The sequence below is a fragment of the Apiospora kogelbergensis genome (assembly GCF_038363985.1).
Source record: "Apiospora kogelbergensis strain CBS 113332 chromosome Unknown utg000006l_segment0_segment0, whole genome shotgun sequence".
Classification (NCBI taxonomy): Eukaryota; Fungi; Ascomycota; class Sordariomycetes; order Amphisphaeriales; family Apiosporaceae; genus Apiospora; species Apiospora kogelbergensis.
Window position 1 is genome coordinate 1,371,424 of NW_027117423.1, and position 23,369 is coordinate 1,394,792.

Sequence of the window (23,369 nt, forward strand, 5' to 3'; positions counted from 1 at the left end):
GAAAAATCGGAGGGTCTCAATGCGTTTAGATATCGAACCGAGGACCAACTCTCGGGTTTTGTCGACCATCTTGCAATAACTTTATGCCATATGATTCGCGAATGGATTGTTTCCCGTCGAGTAAATTGTCATCGATAAGAATCACGTATTCAGCCCTAGGTGGCGTCTCCAACATGTCTTGGCTTCGAGATGTTAAAACGTCGATATAAGTCTGAACGATGTAACGGACGGCTCAAGGGCGATTTATTATGGAGCAAGTTGCAAAAAGAATCTTTATAGACGGGCCCAAGTTCAGTACTTCACCTTGCATTTAGAGAGGAATACGCGTTGGCTGGATGCTGGCTGTCATTGCAAGCCGGCATCATTTGTATCACATAGCTGTGATTACGTTTGGTGTTTGATCTCGTAAGGAATTTTCAACTCCATATGTTTTCATGGACGGTTGGGTAAAGCAGTGGTTCGACTCGATTGAGCATATTTGGCAAGCAAAAAAACATGCTTGGCCAACTGCAAACATACCAGATAGCAAACACCATGAGCAATCTGATGATGCCAGTCACAGTAGTCTTACGGAAAGAGAAAACCAACCCGGCATTATTCGCGGTATAGGATTCCAAGAGCGACCTTTCACGTATGGCCTAGTTCAGTAACATCGTACATACAAAAACAGTAAAGCTCATGGGGCCGTATGATACAGGTCGTTGGATTACTTCCTCCCAGCACCATTTCCCACGCATTTCATACAAGTACGTAGGCCAGACATACAGGTGTAAGCGATCGTTATTTTAGGAGGACCGCAATGCTGCCTCGGCGTGCCGAATTAACTCTAGTTGATTCATTCATCGATAAGTTTTTGAAAATGTTCATGATGATTTCGGTGGACAGTGCACTCGCTTATCGACCAGCGAGCTTGCTAAGGATGCCGCCGCTCTTCTTCTTATCGGCATCGAAGATGTTCAGCAGGCTCTTCCAGACCTGGCCTGGTTCTTGGCTGGCGTCGATGGCCTTCCAGATGCCGGTGTTCTTGTAGTAGCCAACGACAGGGGCTGTCTGAGCGTGGTATGTTGTCAAGCGCTTCTTCAGGGCCTCGGCGTTATCGTCGGAGCGCTGGACCAGGGCCTCGCCGGTGATATCATCCTTCATGTAGGACTTGGAAGGGTTGAAGGTGCTGTGGTAGCTGCGGCCCGAGGCGGGGGTGGACCAGGCGGCCGGTGATACGGGCCACGAGCAGGGCATCGTCGATCTGGAGCTCGACGGCGTGTTGCAGGGGCGACTTCTTATCAGCCAACATCTTGTCCAGAGCCTCGGCTTGAGGGATGGTACGAGGGAAACCATCGAGGATAAAGCTGACGGGTTGTTAGATTCATATGCACAAGAAATATAGGCACCCCTTGGTCGGATGGGCTACACATACCCTCCTTTGCACTCCTTGTTGGTCTCGAGCTCCTCCTTGATCATGCCGATGACGATGTCATCGCTGACAAGACCACCGGCATCCATGATCTTCTTGGCTTCCTTGCCGAGACTTGTCTTCTTTGCGATTTGCGATCGGAGCATGTCACCGGTTGCCTTCGGAATCTTGGTTAGCTTGTCGTGACGTTGTCGCTGAGTCGATCTGTGTAGACTATACGCACCAGATGGCAGCACGAGAACTTCTCCTTGATCTTGGGCGCCTGGGTGCCCTTGCCTGTTAACACGGCGGGTTAGCAACCAATTACGTAGCCTGCCAAGTCGCAGAGTTGTTGAGCAGCTCACCTGCACCGGGGGGACCCATCAGGATCATGCGCACGCCATCGGTAGACTTGACCTCGCCGGTCTGGCGTTCCTCGAGGCTCTGGACGCGGTGCTCGAGGCCTGTGACGACGTCGCGCAACCGTTGAAGTTCCTGGTCAATGACACCCATTTTTTCTGTTGGGGGAGCTGGAGGAAAAGCCGGACCGAGGCGATCGGGAGGGGGCAGGAAGAGGGGATGGAGAGGAAGAGTTGAGAGGCGGGGATTAAAGTATGTTGTTGGTAAGAGAACGGACACAGAGAGAGAAGGGAGGGAGAAAGGATTCGAAGCTCCGAGTCTGGAGGTTGCCCGGGTCTTTGCTATCTCTCTTATTTGTTCGCGAATAGCTTTCCAAGCCCATACAGGGAACAGGTTGCGACAAATCCACCGAGCAATTGGGGCCTGCCAATGGCTGCGGAACTGGATTACAGTGGAGCCGACGCACAACCACGAGGCAGCGACTGAGCGAGTGTCCCCCGTTAGCGGCTTCGGTCACCTGGAGCTCGGCTAATCTTTGGCCTGCTCTGCTGCTTGGCTGGCCTGGGCTGGCGGGCGGGATGTGCCTACAGTGACATAGTGTGGTGAGTGATTTGACGGCATCACTGGACTTCCCTTGAGCCGCTGGACGATCCGGATCACGAAGAACACAACCACAATGTCTGCGACTTCCCCTTTTCCACCTATTTGGGGGTTTGGACAGTTCATATCAGACCATCAGAGGAAACACATCAAGCCTTGAGATCCACCGGCAGCCCATTTTTACCTGATTTCTACCCTCGAATTCGGCATTACTCTATTCTGCTCTTACATAATCGTATTCTGGAATCTCTGCGGTTGGCCATTCAAGCTTTAAGCCCGAGATCTCCGATTTTGGATATTGACCAGATAGGATAGATCCAAGAGGAGAGATGATACTAAATTGGCAAACAATGTACTCTCACTGTAGGAGTCCGTTCTTGCGTGAAAACATACATATATATACATACAGAGCGAGATCCGAAATGAATGAATACATGTGCAGCGAGCCGCGGGCCAGTCCTAGAAATCCCCTTTCGTCCTGTCCTGTCGGGTCGTTCGGTGACGGAGTTTCATGTGAGCCTGCCATCATTTCGTGCAGCTCTACATACGTGTATTTACGGAGTAGTGGAGAGGATGCTGCCAGCCACCACAGCCACAGAGCTGGTTGAGGCGGAAGCTTCTTCCCTGAGCTTCCGTCGGTTGGTGGGGGGCAATGGTCAGGTACGTACCTCAAGCTTGGGCAAGGCAGCCTCACCACTACGCAGCACTCTCGAGCTGCATGTAGCGTCTGTTGTGTGAGCTGGTCCATCATCAATCAAATCAAATCCTCAGCCTTCTTTCCCATCCAGCGCCAGCCCAAACCACCCGCCGCATCTGCCATTCCCTTTTGCACGTCCGTCATCACGTCCGCCTCTTGCCCGAACTTCACGCCAGCGGGGCTATCGAAACACATACGGACGGATTGCCACGATGCCCGCCACTACCGCCGAGACGCTCTCGTTTGTCTCGAGAAACGTCACCGTTGCCCCCCTCGTCCTTCTTTCCGTCGTCGATCACTACAACAGAGCGGCCAAGGGAACGAGGAAGCGAGTCGTCGGTGTATTGCTCGGTCAGAATGATGGAAAGAATGTCAGGGTTTCCAACAGTTTTGCAGGTACGGACAATCTAGCCGGACACTGTTCGCGAACGGGCAGCAAGGCTGCACCCTTGGGGAACCCGAAGCTAATCTCTAATCCTGGACAGTGCCGTTTGAGGAGGACAACGACGACCCTTCAGTATGGTTCCTCGACCACAACTACGTCGAGAACATGAACGACATGTTCAAGAAGGTCAACGCCCGGGAGAAGTTAATAGGCTGGTACCATTCCGGCCCGAAGCTGCGCGCGTCGGATCTCGAGATCAATGAGCTCTTCAAGCGTTACACACCGAACCCGTTACTCGTTATTATTGATGTTCAACCCAAGGAGTCGGGTGTACCGACAGATGCTTACTTTGCGGTGGAAGAGATCAAGGATGTCAGTAGAGCCCACCTACATATGCCTACGGGCTTCAAGCTAACCAAACCAGGATGGCACAACCACCTCCAAGACATTCGTCCACACGCCATCCACCATCGAGGCCGAAGAAGCAGAGGAGATTGGTGTAGAGCATCTGCTTCGCGATATTCGCGATGTCGCCATTGGCACCCTCTCCACCCGCATTACGAACCAACTGCAGTCCCTACAAGGCCTTCACCTGCGACTGCGCGAGATCCAAACCTACCTCCAGAAAGTGCAGGACGGCCAATTACCCGTCAACCACGCTGTCTTGGGCAACCTTCAAGACATCTTCAACCTTCTACCGAACCTTTCAACGCCCAAGCCTACTGCTGATGGCAAGCCCGGCAATGCCAGCGAGCTGTCGCATGCCATGAGCGTCAAGACCAACGACCAGCTGCTGGCCATCTATCTGAGCAGTCTGATCCGCGCCATCACTGCGTTCCATGATTTGATCGAGAACAAGATCCAGAACCGTCAACAGCAAGAGGAAAAGGAAGCCAAGAAGGAAGAGGCTGCAGCTGCAGCCAAGGAGGGTGACAAGGACAAGAAGGAGGGCGGCGCCAATGGCGTGAACGGGGAGACGACAGAGAAGAGCGGCGAGAAGGACAAGAAGAAATGAGCACCATGAAAACTTATGCGTTACGGCGTTTCTGGTAATGCATTCTGGAATGGAATTGTGTATAATACCCTGTTAACCAGACGATATGGACAGTCCGGTACAGGTACGTTAGGCTAAAAATCATAGAACTTGGCCATGATGACCACAAGTACGTGACACCGCATATTGCCTCTCTTTGCACTTCAATGCCGGTTTTAATTAAGTGCTCTCCCAATCAATCAAAACTCCATGATAATAGCATTGTCTATATCCTTGACTCCATTCTCTCTTCCCAGGGGTATCATAAGTTCGTCTGCCCAACACTCCGCCGCCATCGTACGCATCTCTCCGTTAGACACATTAGATGCCAGCTATCAGCCCGGCAGCCTCTTCCTTGCTAGCTTGCCTCTCCGTCACGTAAGCACCCAATACATCCGTCCACCTCTCGGCCAGGATGCACGCGAGAAGATGCTTGCAGCACGGTACGCCGCCGTTGCCTACCGTTGGTGATCCTTCGTTTCCGCGACCAGAACCCAGCCCATCCCGACTCATGCCCCCAAACCCCCAGGTACCGTGGTCGTCATCTTCTTGTATCTCATCTCCGGCTACCTCATGCCGCCCCGCGGCCGTAGCAGCATTACGGCAAGATGACGATGCCGGTGCAGGCGCAGAGGGGGAAATGCGATAGGCTGGCGTTGCGCTCTCGATCGGAAACGCGGAAAATGCAAAGGCGGCACAGCTGCAGTTCCACGCCCGTGTCTGGACTATGTAGGTTGGACCAGTTCCGCCCCCTTCGTTCAGGGCTTCTACGGCCCGTCGGCCGCGGCGCGAGGGCTGCTGGGCGGAGCGGACGAGGTAAAAGAGGCTTGGTTCTCCTTGCTTCCCCATGTCACGCTCTGACGTGGCCCCTGATACTGCTTCCGCGTCTACGGGGGTCACATCCGGGGCGGTACTAGTTACTGGGATGATGCGGGCCACAAGACGCCGATCCAGCAGGTCCAGGGCTGGGAGGAGGACATTCGGGTACAGCGTGTGCAGGGTCGCCAGGAGAGGTCTGGCTTGAGACGGCGGGAGGAGTCTCAGGGGGTTTGATGGTAGCGCTGGCTGAGCCGCTGATGGCGCTGCTGGGGGAATGCTGGATAGCGTGTTGATGAGTGACGTGAGAATGGTCCTCGGCGATGGCAGTATTTCGGCCATGGGGCTTGTCCGGAAGCTTAGTTCCAGCTTGTCTCTCTGGTACCAAGAACAAATCAATATGGAGGTGACATTTCTAACTCGATAATTATCGGCTGTATCTATGAAAACCTCGTTACATCTGGTGTATGTATTTGATGTTCTTCTACCAGGAATCGAGTGACAAGCACATCTCGAGTTGCGCCCCACCGAACCCCGCCATAATTGATGACGATAAGCCATTCCATGAATCCCTCCCAACATCATATAACACACGGCCAGCAGCCATTAGCCAAGCGACTTGATGCCAGTTACTTGGCACCGCAGTTTACCAATGCTGCTCCTAGCCAACCCAGTAATTGATATACCTCGTTTGCCCCTACAGTTGGGAAAACTGTATGTCCAGCCCCTCATATATAAAAACGACATGCTGAAGGCAGTGGCCGCGAGCGTGAAGGCCGGCCCACGCAACGCTTCACGCCACACCATCTTGGACTCTGGCTCATACATCCTGTAGCCGGTGAATAGTAGGTATCAGTCTCGGGCCGGTCTATTGTCCATGCCACGTGTGCGTGTCTACTTGGACAACGATGCCGGGTCGAAAGGAGGCAAAGGAACTGGGAAGATAACCAACGTACATCTGCACCATGAGAGACAAAAACGCAGCGGACCAGAGGCCCCCGACCAACAGCCTCTGCCGCGTGATCGGCCTTCGTCGAACGGGCAAAGGCGGCGCGTTGTGCGGCAATGCCACCGGCTGTATGTGGAGCAGCTCGCCGTCAATGCGTGTCTCGTCTGTCGCTACTGTGTCACCGCCGTCCTTTTCGCCCCCTGCCCCTTCGGCTGTTACTTCTTTTCCCCTTCCCTCCTCTTCTTCTTCTTCGCCGCTATCACTGCGATTTTGCCGTTTAGAGAAGGGAGTTCTATGGACGGGCGTGCTGGGCGCGGTGCTCCCACCCGGCGCGGTGCTCGACGACGCGCTCGAGACGTTGCGGTTGTGTCTCTGCTGCTCGGCGGCCTTCTTCTGCCCTTGTGCACGGCGGCGGTTCTTGTTTTTCCCCATTTCCGTAGACGTTGTTGCTGCTGCCAGTGGTGTGCCGTTGTTTTCGGTTGGGTGGTAAGGAGGTGACGGCGACTCCTCTGAAGCAGTACTAATAGTGATTACAACCTCACAGTTAGAGCGCCGTGAGGGCTCGGGTCGTTGAGCCATCGGTTGGGGGAATATCACGTCAGTAGCAGGCGCGATTCTTTTGGATGGCCTTTCCCCATGATTCCGATGGTTATCCAACAGTCATGTGCCTTGTCGTCTCCTTCCTTGGCCGGTAGAAGGTCCGCAAGCCTTCTTTCCCTGTACGAACGATGGCGTCCAGCCTATGTTTATAGTATCCAGTTGCAACCAGAAACGTCTCGTGATGTGATGTAGTACGAGAGCTGATATGTATGGCATCTGCTTTATCTTAAATGCATTCTAAATCTCGAGGATTAACTATCGGATGCTTGAATCGAGTTACTATGAATGAAGCGCCACACACTTCCGGCCATCGTGCATTGAAGTTACATTAGTCCCTGTCTTGGCTTCTTGCATCGAATCCAGTGACTGCATGGAAAGTGCTCATTGTTGCTCAATCTGCCTGGATTCCCCCAATCGAACCTGATTTCAAAAGTTGCATCAAACTGCCATGGTTCAGTTACTGACCGCGGGCTTGAATACCGTGTAAGTTCGGTTGACGTCCGTAAAAGGGAAGCAAGTACTCCATCAGGAACGCTGATCACTGTCCACTTAAAAGGGGCAAACGTAATTGTGGTTCAATTGGTCGTTGTTTGAAATTCATAAGTGACCGAAAGCCCTTACCATACCATACCGTCTTTTCGGTGGCGAATGCTTTACATGGGACCTTCAGCTCACAAGATGGTAATTACTATAGTTGTTTTGTATCTTTTTTTTTGTATTGTGGAAGTGTGAACCTGTGGATATCTATATGCTTCACTTTGATCTTGGAATATGTTTGTAACCCCCGGGCTATCTCTCCCATTTTGATACACATTAATATCCAAGATTTACACCCACTCCTTCGGCTCCCTCAGCACCTCGAGTAACCGCGACTCCCGGCTCTTAGGCTCGGGCTCGTGCATGTAAGCCCACTGTGCCGTCCGGGGCAAGCTGATCAGGATGCTCTCCACCCGGGAGCCGGGAGTGTTCAGGCCGAAAGCGGTGCCTCGGTCATGAACCAGGTTGAACTCGACGTAGCGTCCGCGGCGGATCTGTTGCCACTCCTTCTCCTTGGCTGTGAACGGGGCATCCTTCCGCTTCTCGAGGATGGGGAGGTAAGACGGCAGGAAGCTGTCCAGCACCGACCTCACAAAGGCAAAGCCGTTCTGTGTGTCCACGACTTCTTCGTCCAGGTCATCGAAGAAGATGCCGCCGATTCCTCGGCGCTCTCCTCGGTGCTTGTTGTTGAAGTAGTCATCACACCACGCCTTGTATCGGGGATAATATTCCTTGTCGTGCTTGTCGCACGCCTCCTTCAGTGTGCGGTGAAAGTGGACGGCGTCCTCGTCGAACAGGTAGCTCGGGGTCAAGTCGCTGCCGCCGCCAAACCAGGCGGCCTGCGGGGTGCCGTCGGGGTTCATGGTCTCGAAATACCGGCAGTTCATGTGTACTGTCGGGGCCATGGGGTTGTGGGGGTGCAGGACGAGACTCAGGCCGAGCGCGTAGAAGTCGAGGTTGTCTACGTCCTTGACGTTCTTGTGATTTTGGCGCATCGCCGCGATGCCGCCCTTGGTGAGAGTACCGTAGACGACACTGATATTGACACCGGCCTTCTCAAAGACATTGCCGTCTTGCAGGACACAAGACGTACCGCCTCCACCGTTGGGTCGTTTCCACTCGTCGCTTTGGAAACGTGTGCCGTCAATCTGCTCTAACGCGAAGACGATATCTTTCTGCTTCTGCCGGATAGCCTCTTCCATGCGAAGGCGCATGGGCGAGTTCTCTGTGATGCCCTCCTCCTTCTTCATACGCTCGTCGAGGTCGGCGAGGGTCCGCGCCTCGAACTTCATGGGGTCTTGGTAGGCCTGGGATTGGGAGATAAGGGTCAGCCATTGGCTCATCCAGGACAGGCGAGCGGGCACGGAGGAAGCTTCTTACCATTGTGAGGGCAAATGCAGACAAGGTGATAGCTCCGACAGCAGCGATATGGGCGACACGAGACGGTGCTTTGCTTGCGCTTGAGCTGAAGAAGCGCTGAGGCAAGCGTGGGACAGACTGAGGCCGCGGCCGCAGCCTTAAGAAGGCAGAACCACCCCGCCGGGACATGGCTCCGATCAAATGATTGAATTGGACAAGGGTAGAATAGAAATTGGCACGAACGATAATGAGTAGACAAAGGAACGACAGGAAGAAGTCGGGCGAGAAGGGTCTTGTCGCCCGATCATTGCACAGGAATCGAATGTTTCTCAGGTGATGGAGCCCTTGGCCACGCAAATTGATTGACGGGAAGCTTCGCTGGTACCGCTGTACCTCTCTCGGGGCCTTAGTGCAGCTTAGCGGCCGGGGCCACCCAGCAGCAACTGAGCAAGTAGCACCACCCAGCTGGCCAGTGACCCCCCCACCTGCTAGTCGACCGCTAACCTGGATCTCTTTAGCGCAGCGACCAGCGCATCAGGGCAGAACAGGGCTTGTCCAGTCCTTAAACAGGACATGGTCAGCAGATATCACCTGGATCGCCACGACCTCTTTCTCTTCTGAGCGAACCCGACCGTCGATTCGTACACTCCTTACTTGCCAGATTGCCCGAATCTGTTGACAGCCTTGGCCAATCCCAGTGTCCAGCTTCCCCATCCGGCTCGTCGTCAGCCACTCGCCATATCGTTCGTTGGCCATGCACCTGGAAACTTTGCCCCGGGGAAAGTAGCAGCCACGGCAAGTTACCTCGGGATGACCCCATCGGCATTACTGGACGTCGGCCCCTTTGCTGGCACCAGCACGAACCATCATAGTCAAACAATCTTGTCATAAGAAGAGCATTTCCTCAGCCGTCAGGCGCTTGCTGAGTCTCGGAGGGGGAAAATGCCCTTTGTAGAGGCTGAGGCTGTGAGGGGAGATGCTAATCGCATCCAACGGTCCACCTACCCCTAGAACCCGGCCTCGACAAACTTCCCGTCGCTGCCAAACCCCCCTCCCTCTACTGCACTCTACTAATGGCGTTTCATTGCGATGGACTCTACGAGATACAGGGAAGTAGTGACAAGTTCTCTGGTGTAATTGGTAGCGTGTCTTATGTATGCAAGAGCGCTGATTGGTCCGATCTGTCGTGAGGGCTACGAAATCCCCCTGATGACGGGAACCTTGATGGACAACCACAGGCAAAACTGCACACGATCGTGTATATTTCCATAGGAATAAAACGGGAAAATCAGTTTCTAGGGAGAACAGAGGGAAGGAAGCCCTTCTCAGTGAATATTATTTCATTCCGAGTGATTCATCCCAGAGATAATGGCACAAGAAAAGCGAAAGACTGGCAGCCAGCCAGAGACGACAGGAGGCAAGAAGACGAAGAAGCCAGCCACCGATGTCCTGACTACAGCTACTCCGGCGAAGCCCCTCCCAGTGACGCTGTTGTCCGGCTTCTTAGGAAGTGGGAAGACCACGTTGCTCAATCATATTCTGAAGTATGACCATGGCCTTCGAATCGCTGTTATCGTGAATGACATTGGAGCGTAAGCCATCAAACCACCTCGTTTCTTGAAGTGCTAAGCATCATGCTGATAATTACTCTTCTAGTATCAATGTGGACGCGAAGCTCATCAAGCAGTCGAACCATCGACTGACCAAAACGGAAGAGAAAGTGATAGCCCTGCAAAATGGCTGCATCTGTTGCACACTGCGCGGCGATCTACTCGAGGAACTCGTCCACCTCGCCGAGCTGGACCAGTTTGATTACATCGTGATTGAGAGCAGCGGTATCAGTGAGCCAGAGCAGGTCGCTGAGACGTTCGACGAACAGTTCTCAGAGACCATGCGCGCCATCGACCAAAACGCCGATGGTGTGGACCAAGAGCTTGACGACGACATGCGGGAGGTCCTGCGCCGCATCGTCGCTGCCGGCGGGCTAGACAAATTCGCCGTGTTGGATACGGCTGTCACCGTTATTGACGCGTTCACCATCATGAGCGACTTCAATACGGACCAGCTCATCGCCGACACCCGCAAGGACGTCGTGCCTGACGAGGATGAGCGCACTGTCTCGGACCTCATGGTCGACCAAATCGAGTTCGCCAACGTCATCATCCTCAATAAGACAGACATGGTGACGGCCAAAGAGCTCACCTCGGTCAAGTCTCTCGTGTCCCGGCTGAACCGCCGTGCCCAGGTGTATGAGACGAGTCTCAAGCGTGGTGACTTTGACGTTGCAAGCATCCTCAACACGAAGACCTTCGATCTTGAGAGCGCGCAGGCTCGCAAGACTTGGCTAGAAGACTTGCATCATATGACGATGCGGCAGATCAACGGGCGTAACAAGATCACCCCGAAGCCGGAGACGGAGGAGTACAACGTCCGCAATTTCATCTACCAGAGGCGTCGGCCTTTCCACCCGCAGCGGCTATGGAAGCTCATCTACGACAAGTTCATAGTGCAGCAGCATGATGATGAGCAACAGCTTAGCGCAGAAACATCCGACGGCGAGAGCGATGGGAAGTCTGACTCAACCTCGGGTGATGACGACGAAGAGGAGGAGGATCTCAACCCGCCCTCCAACCAGGAGATCCTGGCGAACAAGAGCAACCATCCCCTCCTAGCCCGCCTATTCCGCTCAAAAGGGACGTTCCACCTCGCCACGCGCCCGACCCTCCAGGGTCAGTGGTCGCAGGCGGGCGCCATGCTGGCGCTGACGGGCGGTGACCCTTGGTTCTGCACCATGCCGTTCGAGCAGTGGACGTCGGGTGATGACGACATCGACGCCATGATTAGGCACGACATCGAAGGCCACGACGGCGGCTGGGGCGACCGAAGGCAGGAGATTGTCTTCATCGGCGAGGGCCTGGATATCGAGGGTCTGCAGGCGCTGCTGGATGCGTGCTTGTTGGAAGACAGCGAGTTTGCCACGTGGGGAGGCCATCATGAAGATGACTCCCTTGAGCGATGAAGGCAAAACGGCCGCGCTGCAGCGAGTTTTCAGTGATGGGTTCGCGGATTGGGTTGATGAAATTGATGAACATGGTGATCACGACGATGGCCATAACGACCACCATAAACACACATGAGGTACACATGAACAAGCACATCCGTGACACAAATACAATTATACTCCTCGCCAAATTGGTCTGTCGATGTATGCCCTGGTACGCCCTGATTGTACACGTTATGTCCCTTCCCTTTAATCGTCCATATCCATCTCATTCTCCTCCAGCTGGAGGTGGGCAGCTAAGCCGGCGATCTCAGCGTCTTCCTGAGCTTCTCCCATCCTCACCCCTTCGTCGTCATCTTCCTCTCCAGCCAAAAAAAACTCTCATCCCAATCCTCAAAGTCATCAGCTTCCTCATCTGAGGTGACACCGGCGACAACACGCCAGGGGCGCGATTCCTCGTCGTCACTTGCGCCCTCTCTGCAGTCGACTTCTGAGAGCGTTAAGGGATCCCAATAGGGGTTGACTTCGCCCGGTAGCATGATGCGATTGTCCATGTCGCAATCTTGGCTCACATTAGTGGCCGGCTTGTTCTACATGGCATTGGTGTATTCCAAGTCGAGAAACAGCTTGTCATCACCAGAGCCCTGGGACTCGCCGCCTATAAGTTCATTCGGTAAGTATATGGCCAAGACGCGCAGACCGTTGTTGCGTACTGCGCAGATTTCCTCGTTCTTGGCCGGGTCGCGCTCTACTATGGGCTTCTCCATCTCTTCGATGCCGTACTTTATGTTGTACTGCACCTAAGGGCGTCAAGGAAGTTGTTATGGCCCCTGACAGTGACGAGCCGGTTGAGCGCGCGGAGCCGGGCTGCGTCTCCTTGAACTTGTTTCGTGCTCTGGGCTCCAAAATCGCGCTGTCTGCCAATCCATGCCGCTGTGGAAGCCCTGATAAAGCAATGATCTCAGTGTGAAGGGTTTCCTTGTCCTGACGGGGAAACTTGAGATAGGCGTGGGTAGTTAAAGAAGAAAAGCTTTTCTTGAGAGAAGAAAAGATGTTTTAGGAAGAAGTAAGGTAGAAGAGGAATAAATGAAATAAATTTTAAGTTGCTATAATTAATTAATAAATGTAATATAGGAACTTACTTATAACAGCTCTGGGGAAGGCATCAGCTGGTTGGGTCCTCCAGGTCTGGGAAAGGTGTTGGCAAGAGATGTCGGGTTGATCCACCAGCTGAACCGGCCGTTCAAGTGGAGTTGTTTACGGACCATGTCGTCGGGATCTGTCCCCACTTCGGCCGACCCCCCAGAACCAGCACATCTACGAAACATGATTCAGATAGCGAAGAGGAGGGCGCCACAGTCATAAGCTTTGGAAAAGGGGTAGTTACCCATGTCGTTAGCTTTCTGTTAGTTACTACAGGACTAATACACTACCTGAGGGAGATGTGAGACGAGCTGGTAACGGAAAGAACTCAGAATAACAACGTCAATGTTCATTTATATGCTCAGGGGTGTACTTTATATAATCCGAATGAGTTTACGAGTTGATCCTACTTATATTATCATCTCTCTATTTCTCGGCGCCTCATTTTCTTTTGGCCACGGTGGACCTGAAGCCTTGAACCACGGGACATGGCTTCGTTCTTAAGGGCCTGATAGAGATACTTTATAGGATCAAACGTGTGCTGTATAGTGCCTCGATTCGTGACAGGCTCCCCCAGGCTCCTAAGTAAGTAGGTAAAGGTTCGGCTACTCTGTCATCTTTCAGACCAGCTCTCCGCTTTTGCGCTTATAGAAACTATAATCATCGGGGAATAGGGGAAATAGGTGATTAGCAAAGAAAGTTCCAGAAGAGTGAGGGGGGTTGCATGAAGGGAGGCTCTATCGGGCGAGGACAGAGCAGATACCATGTGAGGGTTCAGGCAAGGTCGGGCTATTTATCCTACAGGCGCTTTTAAGCATAAAACGCGCTGGTATGATTGTTGCAGGGGTTGCTGGTATGGTACGATAGACTTAGGATAGCTTATTGCATAGTAACACCAATTGGCTACAATTCGGTCAACGGTTTTTAGTCAGGACGCGAGTGCCTACGGACAAGCTTCGCATATGGGTCTACGGCGATATGTTCAGTTAATCCATTCTACCACAATCTAACTCTACCTATCATTCATCTCCCTACACCAGCAGGCAGTTGAGGTGTTAGACTGTTGATGTCCTACACTAAGCTGCTCTGCCTTGGCGACCGATGTGACGGTGTACCACATGCAAAGGCTCAACAATCGTACCATCGTGTCTGCCAGAACATCCACGATGGAAGTCGTATGCACACCTTTTGTGTATATGCATGGAGGCTTCCGCCACCTCCTCGGCTCCACGTAGCCTACGCTCCGCGGCCGTCGTAGCAGTTCATTGTGCTCAAGTATGTAGTTCTGATGAGGAATTATCGGGTCTGCTTCAAGACGCGGTGGGGTTGGGGTTCATCTGTAGGAGCGGCGGTCTGGTTAGTGCTCTTGCACGTAATAGAATGTAGTGATCGGGATCGGAATCGGAATCGGAGTCGGGCTGGTCCTTACCTTGCGCTTGGCGCCGGGAGCATCAGATGTGTTGACGAATCGTCGGGTGTAGATGTCGCGCTTGTGGGCGCGGCCCTTGGGAGTCTTGGGCTTCTCTTGGGCTTCAACCTTAGGAGTCTGCGACTTAACCTTGCCTGCGATTTTCGTTGTCAGCCATGTGCGCCCGCGTTACTGATTGATTCTGTGTGCGCCGGGTCGCTGTTGACTTACCAGCTCTGGCGAGACTACCATGGACCTTTCCCATGATTGCGAGCTTATATGTGCGTGATTGGGGGCGAGCGGTCGTTGTTGTTGTCGTGGGTTGAGTCGGAAGGCGTAAAGTTGGGTTGTTCGCGATTGATGTCGTGGGGTGGAATGTGGAATTTGGACCAGGAGAATTCCGGCTTTCCTTGTTGAAGGATGACTGATGCGATGCTGCTTACTAAGACCGGGCTCGCAGCTGGTTGTGGAGAAAAGCAGCTGGTGACGGTCGCTTCCACAGTCTCACCACGCCGCCATCTAACAGGCCTTGCGTAATTGCCCGGTCATGGGTCAGCCAACATGAAGCAATACACATGTATGGCTGGGTTTTCAATTCTGAGTTCCTATGGGTTTCGGCCTGATAACCAACGTTGATAGAGTTTCGGCCGTGGTGGAGAAAAGGCCCGACGACATGATCCGTAAACAACCCCACTACGGCCGGTTTCACACGGTGGTAGTCCGACGACCAAGTGATTTCTACAGTTGACATGGAAGCATTCAAGTCACCATATCATCTAGGGAATGTTTCCTAGAGTATGGGTTTTCCTAAGATCCGAATGCATCTTCAGGATACTATATGTAAAAAAAAGAGAGAAAGAAAAAAAGAAATCCTCTTCCGCCAAGCTCGTACGAAGCGACCAGGCTGACATCAACTCCTGAGAACACACTACGTTTCCCTGTTGAAGCTTAACTTCGACGCCTCTAATGAACGCCTCCGTAATGGCGCAGCACTAATCACCGTGTACGGCCGACAGGCATATGTCTCAAAGTCTTACGGCAGGTTGGAATCGAACCAGCATGTTTGGTGTAGCAGGTCTACACTCACTAACACTTGACTAAGAAATCATTGTCTAACCATATGACCTAGGATTGTTGGGGGAGATTGTATTAAACTGGTTTGTGTACTTGGGTTGGTGCCTTTTGTGGTTTGGTGCCCATCCTCTCCTCATTGTTTTGCGTAGCCCAGGCAACATGTAGTCATAGGCAAACAAAACCAAAGCTTCTGATCCACCGGGAAGGAATATCTTGCCACAGAGATTATCTTCTCGACATCCAAATGTGAATCGTGTTTCTGGTCATCATAATCATCGTCATGTTTGACCCAATCCCTTGACCCTATCATGGAAGAGTCACTACAGTACCGCCGTCTTCCCCCGCCGTCCAGGCGAGCCATCGAAATAATGGCAAATTCTCACACTTCAAATTCCGGACTTGACACCTGGTTATATATTGTCCAACTCCTCGAGAAGCTCCTCAACGAGCTTCTCTTGCACACGTTGGCCCCATTTACCAGCAACGTGTTCTTTCGGTCTCCAAGGCAGTTAGCGAGGCTTCTTATAGTATATATCTGGTGTTGGTATGACTCACGTCTCGACTTGACAATTCGATAGGTAATGCCCATTTGTTTCCGAACCAGTCAAGAGGCCGTAAACCAAGGCGCGATTTCTTTCTCCACTGGAGCGGGCAAGCGTCTTCTCAAACAGTTTGAACGCACGGCTATCTGCAGACCCGTGGGCCAGGTTCGACTTGCAGAAACTCGGATTCGGTGTGTTGATGATACAGTCCCCCTTTCTCGTGGCGCTGCACCTTTTGGCTAGCTCACGCACGGCAAATAGGACAAGCAACTTGCTCAAGGGGTACCGGCCACTGATATTGGCAGTCTTTTGGTCGTTGAATTTGTCAATGATAGGAGAATGTTTGTTTGGATCCAGCTCCGCGAGTGGCGCCATGTTGTAGAGGGCGCTGTTGGGGATCACAAAGCGGCAGATCTGCCCGTCTCTCTCGCGGGATCGCGCATCTTGGGCAAGACTAGGAAAAACGGCAAAAAGGTGCTAATGACGTTGACGTTCAACATCTTCTCGTGGCCCTCGCTTAAGCTCCATTTTGTGGTTATTACACCGGCGTTGGCTAACACGCCATCAAGGCGTTGGAGGCCTGTGGCAGCGCGCGTCACAAAGGCCTTGACAGAGTCGTAGCTATCCATGTCCAGGGGTCAAACTTCGACAGTAGACGACGGTTGGCCGGTTACGCCGAGAACCCTTTTCTTGGCATTTTCACCTTTCGCCAGAGTCCGCACTCCCATTATCAACTTTCCCACGCTGAGACGTGATAGATGAAGATTCGACTCATATCCAAGACCACCGTCGGCACCGGTAACGATGACGGACTTGATGCCGTGGAGCGCTTAAGTGGACATGGTGGGAGAACAACGAAAACAAAAGAAGATAAAGTGCGGACTAGAATGGATGATATTGCTGATTTGACGTGAGGGTTCAACGGGAAGTCCATCATTTTATATACCATTCGACCACCGCTCGATACACACGGAGATATTGGGCCCAGGTGCACAAATCGTTATGCACGAACGCTATACATGCTAGTCAGTGCATAAATTCCCCTGAATTGCGATCTATCAGACTGATTGGGTCGGATATAGTGAGTGGGTCATCATCCTTTCGCGGCACGAAGAGGGCGGTTTTAATATTATCTCCGCGAGGCTAACTGCATGACAACTGGCTTTGCTCTCTACACATCACATTCAACAAACAGTGTTACTATTGAACATCACATGTAACCCCTATGGCTACTATGGAAGGAGTTGTCAAGAGAGTCGAGAAGCGCAACCGGCCGCCCGTCTCCTGTGAACCTTGTCGGACACGCAAGTACGTATGAATTGGCCTAGCAACGTCATGATATCGGTGGGCTCATCATACACATCTCTAGGTTGAAGTGCAACCGCAGTCTACCATGCGACACCTGCAACAAGCGTGGGAAATCCTCCCTTTGTGTTTATGCGCCCAATGCCAGTCGAACCAGGCCCGGGCCCAACAAGTCGCGGGACATGAGAGACAGATTGAATGCCCTCGAGAGTCTTGTGTCGTCCTTTCTGGCCGGAGAAGCTCCTTTACAAACCAGTCCATCAGCCGTGAGCGAAAACAACAGCACGGGTAGTGAGGGACTTCCAATGCCCGTCAACACTGTTAGGTCTACAAACGCACCACTCGTTGCGGAACATGGCGAACCACCTGCATCACATGTTAGTATCAGCAGATCAAGCAAAGATGCGCCACCTTCCCCAGAAACCCCTAATCTCCAGAAGACGAGCGACGGTCAAGTGAATTATATCGACCCCAGTCACTGGCTATCCATTCTCGACGATATTAAGGAGGTACGGGAGCACTTGTCCGTTCCAAATCAATCCAGGGGACACAGCGGCATGGCGCTCGACGCCAACCATATGACGCCAGACGCCACTTTCCTGTCTCTGCCAACTCAGACCCTGAGTCTCAACGATGCTCTGAGCGCGTTGCCTACTCGATCTACATGCGACAGGCTGGTCTCTTGGTATTTCAATGCCCGTTTTATGGTCTTGGGTATGGGAAATCTGTTGTGGACTGAGAAGGGAAACTGATTGCTAACGATCTGTCAAGGTATCGTGCACCCTGCCAAGTTTCAGGCCGAGGTAAGTCTGCAGCATTCTTGAACACATTTCATTTATCTTCTACTCATGAACACTCTAGTATACATCATTCTGGGTATCACCCTCAACAGCATCCCCCTTATGGGTGGCTCTGTTATTTTCCATTTTAGGCATCGCTGCAAGCTTGCGACAGGTGCTGAACATCACAGAGCCCGACGGTTCAGTGCCTCAGATAAGCGTGTTACAGCAAACCACTGTGCAATGCCTGGTCCTGGGGCGATACACGACCGCCAACGCATACGCGCTCGAGGCGTTTATGCTCCATCTCCAGAGTTGCTTCTTCTCCTTCGATGTAGCACCTGTTGACATGTGGTTTGAGATGGGAACCGTGATTCGGCTGGCGTTTCGCATGGGGTACCACCGCGATCCAAGCAAGCTTGCGGGTATTTCGCCGTATGACGGCGAGATGCGACGGCGACTCTGGCTCAATATCTCACAGATAGATGCGCTACTGTCCTACCAGCTAGGGTTCCCCAGTATGATCCCTAACGGCTACTGCGATACGAGTGTGCCTCGAAATTTGGAGGATTCGGATCTCCGTGTCGACATGGAGGTATTGCCCCCATCGAGGCCACTTAACGAACAGACACCTGTCCTATACGTCATTGTCAAGTCCGGCGTGATGATGGTCTTCAGGAAGATTGTTGCTTACACACAGTCAATCTGCGTTGGGCCATATGCCGATGCCCTGTCGCTCGACAGCGAGATGAACGAGGCATATAAGGCGGTACCGGAACTTCTGAAACAACGAGCTATCAACCAGTCGTTTCTCGATCACGCTGTTCTGATTTGGCAAAGATTCACGATAGAGCTCCTCTATCTGAAAGGGCTCGTCATACTCCATCGGCGTTACATCAGCTATGGGCAGCAAAGCCCAGAATTTGAGCCCTCGCGGCACGCCTGCGTACGGGCGGCGCTTGAAATCCTCTCCCGCCAGGCCGAGGTCCACGGGGCCTGCGAGCCCGGTGGGCGTTTGTATGAAGACGGACGCATGTTTGCAGCGCTACCGGTCCACGACTTTCTCCTAGCCGCTATGGTGGTCGCCCTGGATCTATCCGTCCGCATGCGATGCCGGAGCCAGCAGATGCCGGATCGAGAGACGGAATACCGAGAGCTCGCCGGCAAGGAATACAGAGCGCTGCAGGTCTCCCAGCGGATATGGGCGGCCAATAGCGCAATCTTTCCTGAGGCTAACATTGCGGCATTGGCACTCGACCTGATGATCAAGAAGGTGGCGGAGAAGGATATCAGTCTCTTCGTGGCCCATAACACTCCGCCTGAGGGATTGGACTTTTCTGCAAATGGAGAGCTACCTTACGCAGGTGTTGTATCCCATATGATTGATGGGTCTGAAGATATTGATTGGGTAAGTCTAACTTGTCTCTTTCCTTCTTTTGTCATTGCTATCATGTCACGCCTGGCAATTCAATTTCTGATTATCCAAATAGGTCTTGCTTGACCAATATCTCCAAAACATGGACCCCTCAATTCTAGACACCACTTTCTGAGTTGTCGAGGCACCTTAATTATGATATGGATCCAAATAGCTGGCAGCGTTTTCAAGGCATTTGAGTGTGACTATTTGAGACTACCAGTCATGTCATGTGTCTGTATCCGAATTAGGATCTATGACGGATGGCCTTGCTAGCCGCCAATTCTCTGATTCTACAGATACAGCAGTGGTCAGAACGGCGCGCGCACACTGGCTTGAGGCTCTTGGCAAATACTGTCAGCTTTATGTGTGTCTCTCGGAACAGCCCACTTCTGCCTAGCTGCATGCCGCCACATCCGCTAACAGCTGTCCCAAGTCTGCCAGCACGATGCCATTCATTGACAAGCCCCGAAGCCCGGGCAGCTTGAAGGGTCTGGATAGAACCCTCAGAAGTGCGATCGATCGCGTGGCCCGGCCCGCCGGGTATTGCCAGAAGCTTGATACAGGTACAATTGATATCGGTTGCGTCTGCAAGCGAGACCCGTATTGGCTAGAGAACAGCACAATTCAAAGTTGATTCCAGAGAGTCGAGAGACGATGATGCGCAAGGTAATCGCCAATTGTGTGACGCTTTGCTTGTAAGGCATTATCTACACTCTCAACGCCCCCTTTTTGCTGGTCTGATTGGTTTGACGGTGCTGACACTGCCCACCTCCCACCTCCGAGGCCATTTATCGAAAGGCTTTCTACCCCGCGAGTGGTGATCTACTGTAACGCAAGCCAGAATGTCACCGGTGCCGCTCGGTGTGCTTTTCTTCTACAAAGCTTAGGCCAGGGTCGGAGGTCATCGGGGCATCTCCCAACAAACCTGTCAACTGCATGCTTGGTTGGAGGCGGCGATGCCAGAGTAGGTAAGACTAGGAGTTACACCACTGTGTAATTATGAGGAAAAGGGCCTCTGGGGTGCCTCGCTGATGCCTAGGCCTCAGAGATTTGTATCGTTTATATATGGTTACATTCCTGTAGTGTAATGGCACACATTTATACATCTAACCCTGCTCGCCCAATCTCTTCCCTACTACTCACCCTCTGACAGTCACTCGTATAGGTTACAACTCGTCTGGCAACCCAAGGCTCTGCTATGTGCGATGGGCTTATGACAAGTGTAAGTACTCAATGACCCAGAGTTGAGGTGTATCCAGAGAAGAACACTGACTGACCTGGTCGCTTATCATGCAGAGTCAAGCCGCGACCCTCACACAAGTTCAGCTGTATCACTTCACTCGGCCATCTCGAGGCTTCTGATTACTCTACCCACAAGTTCGTGTAAATGATGATGGAAACCTCAAGCAAATCAAAAACTCATGGGCGTAATAGGTTGCTTGCTTGCTTGACAGATGCTTTGGTAAGCATCAATCAAGCGGCTAGACATGGACGACTATTCGTTACGGGATATCATATCAGGCGACGGATTACATATCTACATGAGTCTCGGTGCCGTCGCCAATCCACCCGCAGAAGGGCACCAGATCTCACTTCCCCCGAGTCTCCCGGGGTTCTTTTCACACAATTCCGTCAGCTATTTGGGCTCGAGCCTCACCGATTGCATTTTATCAGCAACGCCTCCGCCAAGCTACTCCTTTTCGTGGGAAGATCAGGATGGTTCTCTACTACAAGAGAACTTCGACTTTCAGCTGCCGTATCTCCAAGATCCGCAACCAACAATCAATCCATGGGACACCTATTGTGCGGGGGTTGTGGCCAATCGTTGCCACCCCCAGACGCCCCCCGCTAGTTCCCCAGACCCCCTCAGACATCACTGAAGACGTCAGCTCCCCCTTCCCGTCGACTCCATCTAGCTCCGACAGCAGAAGCTCTGAACATCAGCACCGATGTAAACGGTGCGGGAAGACCTTCAAGAAGGGCAATGATTTGAAGAGACACACGAGTACGGTGCACGGCGGACAGAACGCGAGCACCAACCGTTACAAATGCTCATGCGGCTACAACTGTCCGCGCAAAAGACAACTATCTGAGGCACCACCTCGGAAGCCGACGCCAGCGGTCGCGGTGCAACAAAGTTGCTGAGCAGGTGTCCCCCCCCGCCATCCCTTTGAGTGCTACTGCAGCAGGGCTGAATGCTCTGCGTCGGCGCATCTGCAGCATGTTGCTGGATGCACTACAGGGCATCATGGCCCACCGGGACGCCCCAGGCGATCTACATGATTGCCTTGGACCATCATTACGTTTGGAACCCAACACAATCGGTCAGCTGCGGTGTCAGGACAGGGGTAAGGGAGCGCTACCACCAGTAGAAGTGCCCTTTTGGCACCCTTCTCCCCCGCCGTCGCCAGCTTTCGTTGGGTTCTTTTTATCTACAGCAGAGCAGTAATTCGACTGCCTAGTATCTGTCGCTCTGCGATATTGCAGACTTTCTGCATTTGGGCGTTGACTCGCCCACATGTCTAACCGTTACATCAAGGGAAAAAAGAGAAAAAAGAGAGGAAAATAGAGGGGGTAGAAAGAAAAAGGAAAACACTTGAAAATACATAAACTTGACCGAAAAATTTGAAAAGAAAGAAGCTGCGGAGGGACATAGCCCAAGTAGTCGTTGCATACTCTCAATTCAACTATGTCGCTTTCCGATTCAGGATTGACCATCGCCTTGCTCGTAATTCAACTTTGCAGAAGTCATGAAGCCTAAGGAAGGCAGATGCTCTTGCAATCCAGTGTGTCTGTGTAAAAAGGTGCCTTGAGTCGATTTCAGTGGCTGATGGTCTGCCTTGGGCGTCAGCCGATATGACATAGCCCCCCGGTAATTCAAGCCCCCCCGCATGTGGTAGGCCTGGAAATGATCCGAGGCTTTACAACCGCCTCTTACTAATTAATTTGAGGCCTATATTGTTATTGACATGGTTGCGGCGTTGCATACACGTTCAAAAAAGGGCCTCGCATGGCAATATCGAATACGTGTTCAACGAGGATGAAGATCAAAACTCAAAAACTAGCTATTGAGGCCTATTTCGGCACACGTTGGGCGTCTCTCATTTCTTCAGCCTAACGTGTATCGATATATATATATATATATATGGCCCCATTGGCGAACATTGGTGGAAGAGGCTTCTACGTATAGGCAGAATTCATATCTCCCCGAGCACCCATCTGAGACGGAGTGCCCTGTTGCATAGCTTTGTCGCATTGATACCGTCTGATGTTGAAAAGTCGTCTGGAGAACCCCAAACGTATCAATCAGCTCGAAAGGGAAGAGCCCTGAGAGCATATTCGGAGACGAGGGTCTATTTCTGTTCCAAGAAGAATAATCCAGTCAGTGGGTGAGAGACCAATATACAGAGCTTGGTTTATGAAGGGCTTTTACTGACTCGTCATCTGTATCAGATTCGATGTTTATATCTCTGCGGCTGACAGCTACGACAAAATATCTCATTCAATACGACGACTCAATGGCTCCCTTCACTAGTGTCTGCACAAATGATATTAACTCAACTTACTCCGCGTTGGTATCCGAGAGGGTCTATCCTATTGTCCGGCCGATAGACGATGATTACCTGTCTACGTCGCCCAAAGGGATCAAACAGAGGGAGAGGCGCTGGGTCAAGAGGGAAATTCGGCGCAAAGAGGCCAATGAGGGGGGTACCATAACCTCGGACTCAAGGGAGCCCCGGGCATGGAGAGATGAGGACTTCCCTGAGCTCGATCGCAGACGTTGACATTCTTCATTCCTTTGGCTGGTTAAAGAAGATTGGGAAGCAGCAATATGATATCTTGTGGGTGATGTCCTTTGCTGATGGGCCAGCGTCCATTGCTGAGATTATGCCTTGCCTTTCTCCATTGCAGTAGGCGGTTACTTGGATGGACGCCTCTCTGTCGCTATTTTTTCAGATAGATATTTCCTTTTT

General features: G+C 52.3%; 10 protein-coding genes across 10 annotated transcripts; 3 read left to right on the forward strand and 7 right to left on the reverse strand.

The window, feature by feature from the left end:
- Positions 1-894: 894 nt before the first annotated feature.
- PG998_009279 (adenylate kinase) lies at positions 895-1,903 on the reverse strand (the record flags this gene model as incomplete). Its single annotated transcript, XM_066876095.1, has 5 exons — positions 895-1,149; positions 1,202-1,346; positions 1,415-1,587; positions 1,635-1,687; positions 1,756-1,903. 5 exons carry the CDS (start codon positions 1,901-1,903, stop codon positions 895-897), a joined length of 774 nt encoding a protein of 257 aa, XP_066728251.1.
- Positions 1,904-3,259: 1,356 nt separating this feature from the next.
- PG998_009280 (26S proteasome regulatory subunit) lies at positions 3,260-4,447 on the forward strand (the record flags this gene model as incomplete). Its single annotated transcript, XM_066876096.1, has 3 exons — positions 3,260-3,443; positions 3,533-3,804; positions 3,857-4,447. 3 exons carry the CDS (start codon positions 3,260-3,262, stop codon positions 4,445-4,447), a joined length of 1,047 nt encoding a protein of 348 aa, XP_066728252.1.
- Positions 4,448-4,786: 339 nt separating this feature from the next.
- Positions 4,787-5,623, reverse strand: PG998_009281 (uncharacterized protein; the record flags this gene model as incomplete). Its single annotated transcript, XM_066876097.1, has 1 exon — positions 4,787-5,623. The coding sequence occupies one exon, from the start codon at positions 5,621-5,623 to the stop codon at positions 4,787-4,789; it is 837 nt and encodes a 278-aa protein (XP_066728253.1).
- Positions 5,624-6,149: 526 nt separating this feature from the next.
- On the reverse strand, positions 6,150-6,809 carry PG998_009282 (uncharacterized protein; the record flags this gene model as incomplete). The annotated part of the gene is made up of 1 exon (XM_066876098.1): positions 6,150-6,809. The coding sequence occupies one exon, from the start codon at positions 6,807-6,809 to the stop codon at positions 6,150-6,152; it is 660 nt and encodes a 219-aa protein (XP_066728254.1).
- An 848-nt stretch (positions 6,810-7,657) lies between these two features.
- On the reverse strand, positions 7,658-8,915 carry PG998_009283 (uncharacterized protein; the record flags this gene model as incomplete). Its single annotated transcript, XM_066876099.1, has 2 exons — positions 7,658-8,674; positions 8,748-8,915. 2 exons carry the CDS (start codon positions 8,913-8,915, stop codon positions 7,658-7,660), a joined length of 1,185 nt encoding a protein of 394 aa, XP_066728255.1.
- Positions 8,916-10,094: 1,179 nt separating this feature from the next.
- On the forward strand, positions 10,095-11,745 carry PG998_009284 (uncharacterized protein; the record flags this gene model as incomplete). The annotated part of the gene is made up of 2 exons (XM_066876100.1): positions 10,095-10,318; positions 10,383-11,745. The coding sequence occupies 2 exons, from the start codon at positions 10,095-10,097 to the stop codon at positions 11,743-11,745; spliced, it is 1,587 nt and encodes a 528-aa protein (XP_066728256.1).
- Positions 11,746-11,976: 231 nt separating this feature from the next.
- On the reverse strand, positions 11,977-12,266 carry PG998_009285 (uncharacterized protein; the record flags this gene model as incomplete). Its single annotated transcript, XM_066876101.1, has 2 exons — positions 11,977-12,044; positions 12,107-12,266. The coding sequence occupies 2 exons, from the start codon at positions 12,264-12,266 to the stop codon at positions 11,977-11,979; spliced, it is 228 nt and encodes a 75-aa protein (XP_066728257.1).
- A 1,914-nt stretch (positions 12,267-14,180) lies between these two features.
- PG998_009286 (40S ribosomal protein eS30) lies at positions 14,181-14,543 on the reverse strand (the record flags this gene model as incomplete). The annotated part of the gene is made up of 3 exons (XM_066876102.1): positions 14,181-14,207; positions 14,300-14,433; positions 14,510-14,543. The coding sequence occupies 3 exons, from the start codon at positions 14,541-14,543 to the stop codon at positions 14,181-14,183; spliced, it is 195 nt and encodes a 64-aa protein (XP_066728258.1).
- A 1,749-nt stretch (positions 14,544-16,292) lies between these two features.
- PG998_009287 (uncharacterized protein) lies at positions 16,293-16,523 on the reverse strand (the record flags this gene model as incomplete). The annotated part of the gene is made up of 1 exon (XM_066876103.1): positions 16,293-16,523. One exon carries the CDS (start codon positions 16,521-16,523, stop codon positions 16,293-16,295), a length of 231 nt encoding a protein of 76 aa, XP_066728259.1.
- A 605-nt stretch (positions 16,524-17,128) lies between these two features.
- Positions 17,129-19,528, forward strand: PG998_009288 (uncharacterized protein; the record flags this gene model as incomplete). The annotated part of the gene is made up of 5 exons (XM_066876104.1): positions 17,129-17,202; positions 17,264-17,913; positions 17,971-18,002; positions 18,061-19,386; positions 19,469-19,528. The coding sequence occupies 5 exons, from the start codon at positions 17,129-17,131 to the stop codon at positions 19,526-19,528; spliced, it is 2,142 nt and encodes a 713-aa protein (XP_066728260.1).
- Positions 19,529-23,369: the final 3,841 nt, after the last annotated feature.